The 16,233-nt window shown below is 38.6% G+C and overlaps 1 protein-coding gene across 32 annotated transcripts in view; it reads left to right on the forward strand.

Moving 5' to 3' along the window:
- celf5a (cugbp, Elav-like family member 5a) overlaps positions 1-16,233 on the forward strand; it is a 226,891-nt gene that overhangs the window by 142,753 nt on the left and 67,905 nt on the right. For all 32 annotated transcript variants that reach the window (XM_079593235.1, XM_079593239.1, XM_079593215.1 and 29 more), the window contains one exon: positions 3,765-3,813. In XM_079593235.1, coding sequence (XP_079449361.1) covers positions 3,765-3,813 — 49 coding nt within the window. The remainder of the gene's footprint in view (positions 1-3,764; positions 3,814-16,233) is intronic.

Consider the following 16,233-nt stretch of genomic DNA (forward strand, 5'->3'; position numbering starts at 1 on the left):
AAGAAGTGGTAGACAGCAGAAGAGGGGATTGGGATGATTTTTAATGAAACTCGGACGTATCACGTATCTTTACATGTGGTGTATGCATGGGTATGTGTGCGTGCCTAATATGAATGGACGCATTTGTATGTGTGCGTGTATAAAAAAAAAGTGTCTTAAATGAAAACTGTGCAACCCAATGTCACAAAAAAGACTTGTATAGTTGTATTATACTTCATTTTTCAACTTTAAAGTGTTAGTTTCTTTCCTTCGTGATTTTTCAGTTTTTTTCTAAATAAACATCGGAAAATTTATTCTCGGTTTTTTTATTTTTGTCTATTTCAATTCTATTTACAAACTCACCACACACAATAATGGTCAATAACTGTAATTTGTTGAAAGCTAATCTTTTTCTGAAAAAAGATGACACCTTGCACATGAAGATAGCACATTGTTTTAGAATTTTACAGTCAAAAAATCAAAATATGTGAAAAACACCCATTTTAGATTCAGGCTCTAAAGGGTTAAAGCCTAATTAATGTTAAAATTGATAGTTTTCAATTATACTGTAATGCTGAATGACTATAATTAATAGCTAAAATTGAGAAAAAAAATCTGTTTCATAGAGACATCAGTAGGCGTATTGGCCTTGATTCATAAAAAGATGCTATTAAACAAATATTTAAAATACAGGCTAATGTCTTTAAGTTGTGTGTACATTAATTTGTAGTTTAAATGTGAAATTATTACAGTATAAAATATGATTTTTTTTTATTGTTTGGTGTGATAATCACGATTAATGACAGACAAATTTGTGATTAATTCATTTTTTTTTATCGATTGATAGCATATATGTATACTGTAAGTGCAGACTGTTTGATTATTGGAGCAGTACAACTTGCATATATATATATACAGTCTGCACTTACAGTACTCCGTTCTACATTACATCCCCAGGTAAGAATAAATGGGAGCACAGAAAAACCTTTTGAACATCCTTTGATCCTACAGCAAAATCCTTTTGAATCCTTGAACGACGGGCAGAAGATGAAAAAAACAAAACAAACAAACAAAAATATATATCTTTTCTTTCTGTTTGGCTCAAGTTTGTAGAATAAGAACCAGTCGAGAAAGCTTCAACCTTTGCAGGGATAATGGGGGAAAAAATTGTCGAGCAAAACACGGAGCACAAAAACTGTGATGACAGAGGCATCTAATCCAACAAATGCCATTCTTATCAGGCTTTAGTAGATTACTGTGAGCCTTCTACCCACAGAATCCCTCCTTTCCAGACACTCTCCACAGCCTAAGGGGCAGGGATCAATAGGGCTTCATTGATCTCTCTCTCTCTCGTGACTGCCTCCACTTTAATTGTTGTTGCATTTCACTTCCTCCTTGCTAGACACTGTAACCAAGCGAGCATGGAAAAGCAAACATAAAACAACTTGCTGATCAGACTAGAGACTTTTCGAGAGGAGTAAATGGACTTTGAGATAAAAAAAAAAGTTTATTTTATGTTAGTTGTTGTATTTTATTCCTGATTTGAAATGTGCCAGTGAAACTTTTCGCCAATTTTTGCCAAAAGTTTTCGAGATTTCAGACTTTTTAGATGAGGGGCTGTACAGTAGCTGTCCGGGGTATTAGCAAAATGACCACTAGGTTTGGGTTCCGTTCACATTTTAACCTGAAATTCGATGCCGGTGCCAAAAGGTACCTTTTGTCCGTACTTTAGGCATGTTTACCTCAATAACTGTACAGAAACTAAGTCATTTGTAGAAGTGTTATTGACATTATTCCAGAGCTGCCTTGGTCACTGTCTGCCATTGCCTGTGATGCTTGAATATTAATAAAAACAACCATTTTAGTTTTTACAAAACATTCATAAATGATTAGCAGGTGATGTGCTAACATTTTATGTATGTTTTGTAAATTCCGTTACAAGTCATTTACAAGTGATTATTAAATGATTAACTAATCATTTACGAAACATGACTATGCGTTCATAAATGATTCATAAGTAATATGTTCGTTATTTATGTATGTTTCGTAGATTCAGTTATAAGTCATTTACAATTGATTAGTTAATGATTCACTAATCATTTACAAAACATGACTACACGTTTCATAAATGTTTAATATGATGTTATACATCAGGTGCACAGTGGTTAAAGACTCAGAGAAGACAGAAGACAGCTGTCTATAGTCAGCACTTACATTGCAATACACACTACAGTGTTCAACACCTGTTATAGATGATGTGTAAACGCATGATTAAATCATTTACAGCACTTTGCATCCCCTAATCTAAAGTGTAAACTATTCATCACTTGTAAATGTTACACATCATTCGTAGATTACCACTTCAAGAATCAATAAGGCATAAGATCTACGAATGTTATCTACGAATGATGTGTAACACATTTACAAGTGCGTAATAGTTTACACTTTAGATTAGGGGATGCAGAAAGGGTTTACACATCATTGTGTTGAACACGGTTACTTACCTGTTACAAAAATGATCTGTACGTGTATACAAGGCATTTACAACACTTTCTGCACCCTCTAATTGCTACGTATACCAAAAAAATAACATAATTTATTAAACATTTTAGAAACGCATATTCATGTTTTATAAATGTTTAATCATCAACTAATCAATTGTAAATGACTTATAACTGAATCTACAAAACATACATACAATAATTAAGATATAATTTATGAATGCATAGTGATGTTTCGTAAATAATTAGTTAATCATTTACTAATCACTTGTAAATTACTTGTAATGGAATTTACAAAACATACATACAATTTTAGTATGCTTATCATTTATGAATGTTTTGTAAATGATTAGTTTATCATTAACTAACCACTTATAAATGACTTACAATGAACGTTATTATAAAGTGTTACCATACATTTTTGAGAATTTATTATTATTAGTGTAAGGATTACTATTAAATTGAGAAATCTAAATTGTACTGTACAACAGTAATATATTATACCGAACCTTTATTTTGACGGGTTGTTGTGAAGACCTTTGAGTTTCCGTGTGTTAATGATATAACTATAGTTTTTCTTAAATAAAACTGCAAAATATAAAAGCTTTAGCGGCTCTGGAAATGCATTCATGTTCTCATATAGTGAGACTGCAGAGGCTGAAAAACACTGCGAGCATCACGTGTGTGTGTGTGTGTGTGTGTGTGTGTGTGTGTGTGTGTGTGTGTGTGTGTGTGTGTGTGTGTGTGTGTGTGTGTGTGTGTGTGTGTGTGTGTGTGTGTGTGTGTGTGTGTGTGTGTGTGTGTGTGTGTGTGTGTGTGTGTGTGTGTGTGTGTGTGTGTGTGTGTGTGTGTGCAGGATTCGTATTTAAATCTTGTGCCCAAATGCGTTCTCAGGTACAGAAATTTGGCGCCGATTGATTTAATGAGAATCGGTACTCGGTAGTTCCGACAATGCAGACACATGACATTTCGATTTGTAAATATATATTTATTTCAGATGGATAAAATAAAGTCTCGAGAAACTGTGCAGCACGTCAAAAATAGAAATAGGGTGCGAGTCGACTGAAGGCATGCTGGTACAAATCACCACTTGTGTTTTGTATGTTTAAGGAACAATGAGTACCCTGCAAACTGACATATGGATATTTGCATTTGATCAAAATTTAGACAGGATTGTTTTGTGTTGGACATAAGCTCAACAGGCTGTAGGCTTATTGCGGTGACAGCAGTTTCCTGTGCCTGAACTAACCCCTTGTCTTGTCTGTACTGTTTTTCTTCTTCCAGATGACTCGCCCCATCCAGGTGAAGCCAGCTGACAGCGAGAGCCGTGGAGGTAGTTGTCTTGTTCTTTTTTTTCTTGATGTAGCTTTTGTAACTACTTTTGTAACATTACTTCTTTATTCACCTTTCTCCTTGCTGAAAAGACCATCAAAACTGGCCAGCGTTGGTTGTGTTTTGAATGCTGTTACCTAACGAGATCCTGGTGTACTGATTTCCCCACCAGGCTTCTAGACTTTTTCGTTCAATTATTTTCAGAAAAAGTCAGGATGGTTGAGATAAAATCCACCAGTTAAACCACCATAACAATTCATTGAAATTGGTGCTAGCCTACGCTGCTTTTTTCAGTAGGGTTTTTACCTACCTTCCTATCTTCACACTTGTTTTTCTCTGACTCTCTCTCCATCTATCTGATGGATGCCTAGATTATTCATTTTAATTAAGGAGGCCATGGTGCTGGTGAATGGAAGGGAAGTGGCTTCTGCTGCCTGTCTAACCTTGCTTCCCCTGCCAAGACCATTAACGACACACTGTAAATTAAAAAGTAATTAGCTTAGATATTGGAACGGGAGCCCTGAGCCCCAAACCCCCAACTTGATGTCTGGTCAAATCAAGGGGCGTATTGTAAACAAAAGGTGTAAATGCCATAGAGATGGATGTTGGGGTGGGGGAGGTAGAGCAAGGTTGGCCGAGGATGCACAACTTGCCTAACAATCAATTATATTGCAGGACACTTGCCAAGTACCTTGGTTCTGAGTCTCTAGCATGTGATCTGCTGTTTACTGTAAATAGACCCGTCTATTGAAATCACCCACACAAACATGCTGGAGGATTTATTGTACTTGAAAAGGTGTAAAATAGAGCCAAATAGATATTTTTCTAGGGAATGATGGCCAAATTCTGATTCTTTTAATGGTCTAAACCAGGGATCTGCAACTCTGTTCCACAGATTTAATGTTCAACCCTAATCAAACTCGCCTAAACAAAGTCTTGAAGATTGCTGGAAAATTAGGTGTGTTTGATTCGATTTAGAACTAAAATCTGTGGGACAGTGTCCCTCCAGGAGCAGAGTTGTCCATTCCTGATCTAAACAGACAACATAGAGTACATTCTTTTGTCGTTCCAAAGGACGTTAAAAAAAAAATCAATGACCCTTAGTAACTAAAAAAAGGAAAATGCTCCAAATTTGACCACACGGCAGATAAAATAATCTTTAAGGGAATGAGATAAAACTTCAGGGATGGGTCAACGAAATCCCAAAAAGCCTTCCCCAGCAATTTTTGGAAAATGGCGAATGTCAAAGTCTCACATCCAAATGGTCCATCGCAGCAGTAGACAAGCAGGCCTTTGTAGAGCTGATTGATGCCTCATAAAGCCCCATTGATTTTGCCATTGTAGAGGTGTGTGTTCGCATTGACTCTGACACTTTGCTGTCTTTGGGCTTCCCTGTGAGTGGCCAGCCTTAGAGCTCCCTAGGCGCCCATTGGGTTTTCTTGGGTCCCTTATTGCCTTCCTCTCGGTGGCCATGTTGGAGATGAAGAGTGTGCTTAGGTCAGGCCCAATAGTTGCACATCATCCTAAATGAACAGCTCAGAGTAGCACCCCAGGAGCAATCCAACACCATTGTGACTTTAATGGTTGCAGGGGATTTCTTCCCCGACCCCAAATCCTAGAGTGTGTCCTGCCTTGACAGACTTGGTATTGCTTTAGGCAGTGCTTGCTAGCTATGTACGCTAATGCTACTTTTTTCATGGACACGTCCTCCAGTCCCTAGGGTAGTTGAGGATCCATGCATTAGGACTTAATTACGTTTCTTACTCTAATTCCGAGGTGGCACCCAGATGGACAACTGGTTATTCTCTCGAGTTCAAGCGGGTTGACTGTTGGGACCCTCGGTGGCTTCAGTTCTAATTACTCTCATAATCTCATTAAGTGGTTGAAAGGTCACCACACCTGTTCAAAGAAAAACAAAGGAAGAGATCTTCTAAACCTCAAGAAACCTTCTCCACAAGGGCTTTCTGTCACTGGTTATTAAGTCTATAGAGCTAATGTGATTAAATAGTTCTTCTAGATGCATTTCTTTAATCATTTCAATCTGCATGCGGTCTTGGATTAGAAAGAATCTCCTGGTTGGGTCACCTGATTGACTTGCTGCCTATTTAAATTAATATTGTGATGGGTTATTATTAAAAGAACAGTGTGCTGTCTGATGAAATGTGCATTTTTTTAATTTATGAGGGCCTCTTAAGTGCTTGTAACCATTGTCAACAACATAGCTTGGGTGGTTCTTGTACCATTTTTGTTAGCGAGAATTTGAAGGACTTCTGCCCAAGTAAGTGTGTCCATGCTGAGCAGAAAAGGAAGGGAATTTGAAAATAGAAATTAAAGCATGTTTGACTGACAACTCCCTCTGTATCATCCGAGCCTTTTTATATTAGTCCTCATCTCCAGATAACAGCATGTTTGCCTTATTGAACACTTTTCTATCCTTGCTCTGTTATGCAGCATGTGTCATTAAAAAGAGCTTTGGGGACAGATTGTACACTCACATACACACTCTCTCTCCTTCTCCCCTGGTATCTCTGATATGAAACAGATTGATTTTGCTTCACAGGCAAGCCTGATGACTGGCACAGGCTGGATATAAAGGTGGCTGCTATTGCTTTTTGAAGGCCTGTTCAATGCCTCTCAGAGGCATTTGAGCCCTAACACAGGATAAATCAGCTTTAGTCGCTTTGATCTTCTACCCCCCAAAGTCCCCACCCCCTTGAGCAGATACCCCCAACACCAACCATCTTGTCCTTTTTCAGAGTGGAATCATCCCGATGACAGGTTTCATCTCTTAATTTTCCCTCCAGCTTAGAAATAAGAATTGCCCCACACAGGCCAGTCAGTATGGTATATGCATTTTCAAAAAGTTGATCCATGGAAGCAGTTGTTTGAAATTTCCCAGCTCTCTTGGTGATCCTCCAATTCTCCTTTAGGGGTTGATAAATGAAATAATGTAGTGTATTAGTATTATTAACTGCAATAACTTTTACCAGCTACATTTTCTTAGCATGTTCCTGTGCATATAATGGACATGTTTAAGTTGTAGTTTTTAGTCTTGAACATTGAATGCAATGTAATAATTAACCTTTTTTTTTTTTTTTTTAACTCTTTTGGGAAAGGGTTTGGGACCCTACCATACATTTGGAATTAAGTTCCAATGTGTCTCAAATGAAAATTTTGCCACAAACGTGTGCTTCAACACATTGAAAAAACATGCGCATACTGAACCTCTCAGCTAAAATGGAACAGGTCAATTTTCCCCTCAGCGTCTTGACTAAATTCTAGGTTCCACTCGTGGTTAAGATTCAGCCGCACTTCACCATGCCTGCATTATCTCCAGTCTAAAGGATAGTGGGCACGATTGCATGAATTTGCTCGGATGTGACAGTCAGGGGTAGATGTGGAGTGTGTCATTGAGTGGGGTGAGCACTGTGGAATAATGAGTTCATCGGATGGAAACCTCTTACAACATGCACAAGCATGCTAGCTTGCACACTAAAAGAAGAAGTTGGTGGAATAAGCCTGTAATGAGCAAAGAAAGACGAGTACAGCATAAGTAATTGTAGCTTTTTTACTCAGAAAAGGGAAACAAGGGTCTAGATTACTGCTTTCAGTTACGCTTGGCTGGTCCAAAGGTCTGAAAAATATATGTTAATCCTTTTCGCATGCATAGGCTAAGATGCATGTTTAAGAACTCATCCACCTAGCTGTGAGGATTCTTTAAGTCATCTGTACACCTGGACAAAGAATACAACTTTGCTGGAAGATGTATTCACATAGTGGATGCCATGAAATGTAATTTCTAGCCGAGTATCAACATTAAGTAGAAATAAGGTAGCTCACTTGAACATATATGGCATCTGCTCCATAAATCGCTATATAATTTCATACAAAGAGTCTAAGTTTGCATTGGCTTTAGTGGCTGCATTTTGGGGTAGGAGAAATAAGGTAGCTTGTATCTTAAGGTTTCCAAATACTGTAGAAACAAATTGGCTTCAATTAACATTTCAAGCTAGCAGGTTTCCAGACAGAGGACGGGAATTGAAGGAACATATTTCAACCGCTGATTCCCTCGTCATTCTCAGCCTCAACATGCACATAATCGTACACGCAGCGGTCGGGATTTCATTTCAGCCCGTCTGTGCAAGCGGACCACCAAAGGTTACTGTTGAACACAAGAAGTAAAGGTCAGAAATCATGTTTAGTTTTCCTCCAGCTGCGAGGTAATTCCAGCCAGCAGATTGTGTCCCCGCCGAGGCAAGGCAGAGGAGCCTGGCGCAGAAGGGCGAGCAGGCACAAGGTTATCCAGTCAGTACTGCCGCCGCAGCCCCTTCGCTGTCACCCCTAATAAGAACTGCTCCCTTATCACTGCTACAATCACCTTGAGAAACAAACTCTTCTTGCCTTTTTTCCTTAGAGAAAGGCATGGACAAAGGTGGTAGGCTTTCAGTCTGCCATTCTCATAATGATTTATCTGCTTGTATCAAGTGGGAAGAATGAAGATAGGTTGATGAAACTTGTTTTCCTCTATCTCGGACTAAAGAGTTTGGAAAATACAAGTCAGATTGAATAGCGTAGATGTTGTTATTTACGGTTTTTTTCCAAGACTCTTATCACATCTAGTATTAACCCTACACACAGAATCCTAGGGGTCGCTTCTAGGTTTTTTAAAGAAACGGTTCACTCATCCCCCTGAAAAAAATATTAAGAAAATTCTGACATAATTTAATCACCTTCATGCTCTTTTTCAAGCTGGTCATTGACATGTCAGGCCAAGTGATGTGAATGATTGGTTGCTGCATGGGTCTATAGTAAGTGATTGTTTAGTGCTAAATTTGAATATTCTGAAGCTTGACCAAGATTTCAAAACCATTTTTGGATCTGTTACTTATGCAAATTTAACACATGACTTCAGAAGACTTGGAATACAACGCTCAAGTTGTATAGACTCATTCTGTTAATTATATTCGCGCACTGACATTCTCATCTGCCGCTTCAATAGCTCAAAAGTCTGATTGGCTGTCAATGATTTTTATCATTCATCAGCTGGAAAAAAATTACTCTCAAGGGGATTCCAATGATATTGTTCCTTTGTGTTATCGTTATAGTTGTGCTGTCCCTATTCTCACAGAATTTGTTCACTAACTTGACCATACATAACCAGCATTAACTAGCATAAACTAGGACTTGAAGTATATCTTTTTTATCAGAATGCAAAAGGATTTTTTTTTTTTATCGGTCGCATCTTACGGCATTTATTGCATAGACTGTACGCTTGCTGGAGAACATTGTTCTTACATGTGTACTCCATTTTGCTGGGTGGCTGTTGCTAAGTGGGCCAATGTCCTGGCTGATTGCATAGGCTCTGAAGCGAGCTCTTGAGGTGTTCTGATTGGTCGGACAGGTCAAAAAGAGCGGAGCCAAATCACTGCAATCACCAGGCTGCTGCCTCTCTCAGCACTAATGACAGTCCTTCATATGCAGCCGTCTCATTAAAGCTATCATGTTCTCCAGTGCCAAACACACTCATGCACGCACACAATACGTCCGTCATGTTCAGGACACATGAGGACATATTTCATCTTGCATGCCCGAGCATTCCACAAAAAAATGTCAGTCACCTTCTTACACACGAAGGACAAGATTGATTTGTGATTCCACTTAATACACACACATGCATGTTTACTTGGCTCTTTACATGCAGACATTATATTTATATGTGGATAGACTTCTATTGTTTTTATATAAAGCTAATGATACAAACTAAAAAAAATAAACTTTTTTTTTTTCATTTAAAGAAGTAAAGAAGTACATTTTAAAATTGTTTTGATTTAGTGTATTTCATTTAAAGAACATATTTTGTTGCATTTTTTTTATTTGTCAGAATTAAATGATTAAGTTTGAGGCAAATGTTGATTGATAATTGGAATATAATATTTATTAATTATATTTATATAATAAATTGCAATAATATATTTTATTTACAAATTATACTTAATAATTCAGTATAATTGTACGTTTTATCATACAATTCAATTATAATATCTATATTTTTACAGCCCTATTATTCTTCAGTCTTTTTCCAACTGAGGGTGTCCCTTTAGGTCACATTTAGGTAATGTCTAATATTTCTCATGCCCTAACCTTCTACATAAACCTCAAAAAAACTGTTATGCTTTTTTATTTTCTTTAAGAGATTATTTACAATGTTTATTAAAGGACAAGTTCGGTATTTTACACTGAAAGCCCTGTTTTCAGATTGTTTTTGATGAAATAGAATGGTTAAGATTGAAATTTGGACACATGCTGCCGGCCCGAGAATTTTCGGTTTCTGTGGTAGCACCCTGCCCCCACCCACTCATGAGTACAATTGGCTTTGTCCAATGCAAGCAAGTTTTACGATCCTTGTGGGTCCAGTTGATCCCCACAATGTAGGTAAAGCCTATCAGTTTGACAAAAACACTGGAAATACTCATAATGCAACCAAATACTGAAATGTGCTGCAAATAGCACAATGCAACCAAATACTCACAATTCAACCAAATACAGAAACGTGCTGCAAATACTCACAGCAAAACCAAATACTCACAACGCAACCAAATACTTACAACGCAACCAAATACAGAAACGTGCTGCAAATACTCACAACAAAACCACATACTCACAACGCAACCAAATACTCACAACGCAACCAACTACAGAAACATGCTGCAAATACTCACAACAAAACCACATACTCACAACGCAACCAAATACTCACAACGCAACCAAATACAGAAACACGCTGCACATACTCACAACGCAACCAAATACAGAAACACGCTGCACATACTCACAACGAAACCAAATACAGAAACACGCTGCACATACTCACAACGCAACCAAATACAGAAACACGCTGCACATACTCACAACGCAACCAAATACTCACAACGCAAACAAATACAGAAATGCGCTGCAAATACTCACAACAAAACCACATACTCACAACGCAACCAAATACTCACAACGCAACCAACTACAGAAACATGCTGCAAATACTCACAACAAAACCACATACTCACAACGCAACCAAATACTCACAACGCAACCAAATACAGAAACACGCTGCACATACTCACAACGCAACCAAATACAGAAACACGCTGCACATACTCACAACGAAACCAAATACAGAAACACGCTGCACATACTCACAACGCAACCAAATACAGAAACACGCTGCACATACTCACAACGCAACCAAATACTCACAACGCAAACAAATACAGAAATGCGCTGCAAATACTCACAACGCAACCAAATACAGAAACACGCTGCAAATACTCACAACGCAACCAAATACTCACAAAGCAAACCACATACAGAAATGCGCTGCAAATAGCACAGACCAGAATGGAAAGGGGACCCCAACAAGTGACAAACCTGGCTAGGACACGCTTATTGTTCAATGTCTACTCGTCAGTGGTGTTGTCGATGACCTGAAAGGTGAGTATTTTATTTATTTTAAAGGCTATGTTGCAGGTTAGAGTACCCAGTGAGCCAATGTATAGAAAAATATTGTAGGAACTATATTTAAATATAAACATATACTTATAAAACGCTATTTAGGCTTCTGGAGTCGTTTTTGTGAGAAAATTTTACTTCCGCATTTGAAAACCGCCAAACCGGAAGTGACGTGACGGCAGGGAGAGCGGTCAAAGTAAACAATAGGAAAGCAATGGATCGCAATGACAGTTCGGACGCTGAGGAAATTGTAGCCTAAATGTTTACTCGTATGACGGACCTCAGCCATATAATTATGTGCCTCATATGAAGCCAAGAGAGTAGACAGGCAAGGATTAGACAGAACAACGGTCAGAGAAGACTGAGCTGTGGTGTGAGGAGAACAGGGCAGGAGTCGGGTCTCGATGAGAGAGCAGTGCTTATAGATGTATTCACGTTAGCCGACGATATGTATAACACTATGCTCAGATCACAATATTGTACAGATTATTATCATGTATCAGGCAAAAGTAAAGCTATTATTTAGACCCTTACCTGCATGTGTTGTGTATGTCAGCCATTAGGAGACAGTTTCAAGAGGAAGAGGGACTTTATTAAGGCTTTGAATAGCCCCATTTGGTGACAATGAGTACAAAAATAATCACAATCACAACTGTCTTACTGTATAAAAACTTTATATGTAGAAACAGCCAACACAAACATTAAAATTTGGAGTACAGATTGGAAATGAACTTAATATATTATATTTATAATAATAAGTGTCGGCTTCAGACTAATAACAAACACATAAATCCATTACATTACAAGTTTATGTAGGATATGTTAATTAAATTAAGACAAGGCACATTAAGACAGGTACATGTATGCATTTTGTAAAACAGATGTACAATAAGTGATCTCTGACGGATCCGTGACCGTCATGTTTCCCGCCGGCGGCCGAAACACATTCTGACGGCGGACCGGGCGACACGACGAAGGAGCCGGGACAGTGTGCACATATCGCCGTCATCATATAACTCCATGTCGCCGAAATTATAATAATCCGGTCTATAGTGAACGCTACACACTACCGCGTTTTTCAAAGCAGATGCAGAAGTGAAGTCCCGTCTCTTACCCTGCACAAAACGCGCACGGGAGATAGCACCGTCCTTTTTCTTGTTCGGATTCTTCGGAAACCTGTGGACTCGATGTCCTGACAGGCCATAATTCACAATCATTTACCACGACGATGATTAATTGAAATACAATAACCACCGAAAACACACTGAATCACGACCGCTTCAACTGAATACCAACCTACTCTGCACTGAGCAAACGCACAACGCAGAGCTCGGCGGCAAACGACTACCTGTCCTGACGTAATATGACGCGATGGTGAAAAAAAGAGGTTTTTCAACACGGTCAAGGAAACGGTCACGTTTTCTACTAAATGTGTGCCCTTATGTCTTGCAAAACGATTTTAAATCCTGCATTTACTTTTCATATGGTATTTCATACAAGGTTATATATTCATTTTGAAAAAAAAAAAAAAACCTGCAACATAGCCTTTAACATCCTGATTGCATGTGCATTGTGAGTATTTACAGCGCGTTTCTGTATTTGGTATTGGGAGTATTTGCTGCACATCTGTTGTCAAGATGTTTTCTTAATTTGCTTGTGTTTTCTTCAGTTGCAGCTCTACTGTAAAAACCTGACTTAGACACTCACAAAATTGAGAAATGTTCTTTAGAAAACTATATAATAGACACAGCAGTGCCGACACATATATACTGTATATATAGACACACACACACAGGTTCACACAGGTCAGGGTAGTGCGTTGGAGTGTCCGAAAAGCCCAGATGGGGCGGGCCAGGGCCCAGGCGCTGTGCGGGGAGAGCAGCTCCTTTAGCAGATGGGAGGAGATTACGACAGACTACATCCAGAACTGCTTTGAGACCCAGCTCATTCTAACACACTACCTGTGAGTCTTACATCACACACACAGACACACTTTTTGGCAGGCCTGAAAATACCTCAAGGTTTTTCCGTGGCAAGTGAGCAAACTCAGCCTGATGAATATTACATGTAAAATCCAAGGATGGATTACAGCACAAGCATCCTTATACATAATGCGAGTCAGAATTCAGATTTAGTCAGTGTGTTGCTTCTATAAACCACTTTTTTTCCCTCCTCGGTATTTGCCTGAATTTGTACATGATTTTTGCCCCTTTTCGCACACCTTGGAATGAAGTCAGCTGAATACAAACTCTAAACAAACTATTTCAAATTAGGCCACATTTTTGTGTGCTTTTTTATATTTCCTATATCTGTTACTGATCTCTTCATTATATTTAAAATAACTGTCTTTTATTTAAACTTCTTAGACCTTTGTATACGTATATAATGGTATAAACACCAATTACAAACTAACAACATAAGTGGCGCATACTACAAACCTTAAGTATGTATTATAATTGCATTTGCACGTGTTTTTTGTTAAAGTATAATCTTTTTGAGTCGGTAAACGACCCTGATCGACGGAGCGATGGAGAGAGATTTTAAGACCAATTGGGCCGTTTCGGGGACCGCCTAATCCATCAGTAAGAAAGATTTTCAATAACTGCACTTTTGTCTGTAATTCCTTTATTCTATAATTTAGCATGCTTCAATTTCAGCCTGGAAAAGCCTTTAAAACACTCTGAAGGAAGTTAGGCCGATGGAAAAGAAATATGCTACAGTTCAAAGAAAGTCAAATGACAGCATATGCTGGCTGCTTTTGAAGAGAGATACTTAAAAACTGTCTGAAATTAGACTAATGGATATCTGGAGAAGACTGCTGGATGAAAACATGAGGGAATATCTTTTTTTTTCTTCCCATTGGTGTCTGTACAGCATATAGCTATATATAAATATGTCGTTCGTTAGCAACAATTCATCCTCCATCATTTCTCGAATTGGCACCGGTCCCGCCGCTATAATGTGATTCATCAGCATCTTAAAAGCGAGCACTAGGGAATAGATGCTCACTGCTCTCCTGTGCAGTTTAAGCCGAAATTATGACATTATGGGTGCAAGTCGATGCAATTCTTCTTCGCACCAAAGGGTGCAAACGCCTTGATGGGGCTTGCCCTCTCAAAGAGCTTTTTTTCCCCCCTTCTTTTTGCTCCTTCCCCCCCTTCTTTCTGCTCCTTCGCTCCATTTGTCAGCTAGACCAAACACGTATCATTTACAGGTACATTATTTATGATGCTTACCACACCTCCAAAAATACCCGAGCAGCAGACAGACACCAGACCTTGGCAGATACACATGGGTACGGCGGGGGACTCCAGGAGCAATGCACCATTAAAGAGAGCCCATGCTGCTTCAGAGGGCACAGCAAAAAGGCTTTAAACGACGCCTGCTCACTATAACTGAGAACTGTGTGTGTGTGCGCGTGTCATGTTGTCCGGCATGGGCTGCTGATTACCCCGCCAGGCAAGGCAAATGAGAGTGCAGGTAATGGAGAAAGAAGTGCTCACTAGTCGGTTGTAAAAGCCTCGCAGTTAGAAGATCTGTAACCTTTGCTGTGAAGCGTGAACAAAACGTCCAGCACATTAGCATCGATAACTGTGCTCTCCCATTATGTACCTGTGGATTTTTTTTTTTAATACTCGCTGTGAAGAGGGTTTTGTCACACTTGCCAAGGCTCAACACTGAGGATTTTTTATTGTTGACAGGGTTGGGCTGTCAACAATAATGTATTTATTCATTTTTAGCCACTTTTTTATTTTACTTTCAATAGACTTTTTAAATTGAATTTATCCATCCATCCATCCGTCCGTCTGTCTGTTCGTCCACTAACACACACACACACACACACACACACACACACACACACACACACACACACACACACACACACACACACACATTGTGTTGGTCATATGGAAATCATCCAGCTGTGTCTGTGTCTGTATTTAATTTGCAGTAAATCACACCCTAATCCCATCGATGTTATTATGGGATTACGCTCTCATGCTAATGCACTGTTTAGTAAATATGGCCCTTTATCCCATATTTATATCACATGATATAGTTATCATATCAATATCACACAAGTGACGATTGCAGATGATGACAGACTCATTTTTGGGTGAACTAATACATTTTAAATGGGTATTACAGGCATAATCTCATGCCGTTATTTATGCAATTGTACTTGCAGTGTAAATGCATTCATGCCACATCTGAGCTGCAAAAAAAATAAATATATTTTTATATATAAAAAATATATATATTTAAGATATCTGTAAATATATCTCCCAATTCAGATGCAGATGTTTCACATGGCTGTCAAAAATAAAACATTCATTTATGCGATTTCATATTTACAAGTATTTCAAGCAATTAATGCATCATCCCTTTTATTCTGCAAGCAATTAATGCATCATCCCTTTTATTCTGCCATCCTTTGGCTCGAGTTACAGTATACGATCATGCTGTCTTGCTTCCACTCACCAGCTCCTCAAAGCAAGAGGATAGTCCACAGATACAGAATATATATACAGATATATACTTTGTCATTGAAAGCATTTTTCCAAGGTAATGATTTTCATGTTCCAGCAAAAAGTCTCTCAATTATGTAAAATGAGGACAAGACAGAAAAAAAAACGTGTTCTTATTGCCCCCTTGTAATAAACATGATGGGACGGGTAAGAACATAAAGGTATTGGAAGGCTTCAAATGACTGCCGTTACCTTTGGCTACAGGAACTCTGACCTGACACCTGAACCAATCTGTCTGGAGAACATGAACTTCAAAGAGCACTTTGATGGCAGAGGAGGCTTATTGGATAGATCAGAGCACGAGGGGCTTTTCACTTCAGATTAGCTTCCCTGACACAAGCTCATGACTAATAATAGAGATGCACTATCATAAAAAGGAACCAGGGATC

The sequence above is a fragment of the Phoxinus phoxinus genome (genome assembly GCF_949152265.1).
Source record: "Phoxinus phoxinus genome assembly, chromosome: 20".
In the NCBI taxonomy this organism is placed as follows: domain Eukaryota; kingdom Metazoa; phylum Chordata; class Actinopteri; order Cypriniformes; family Leuciscidae; genus Phoxinus; species Phoxinus phoxinus.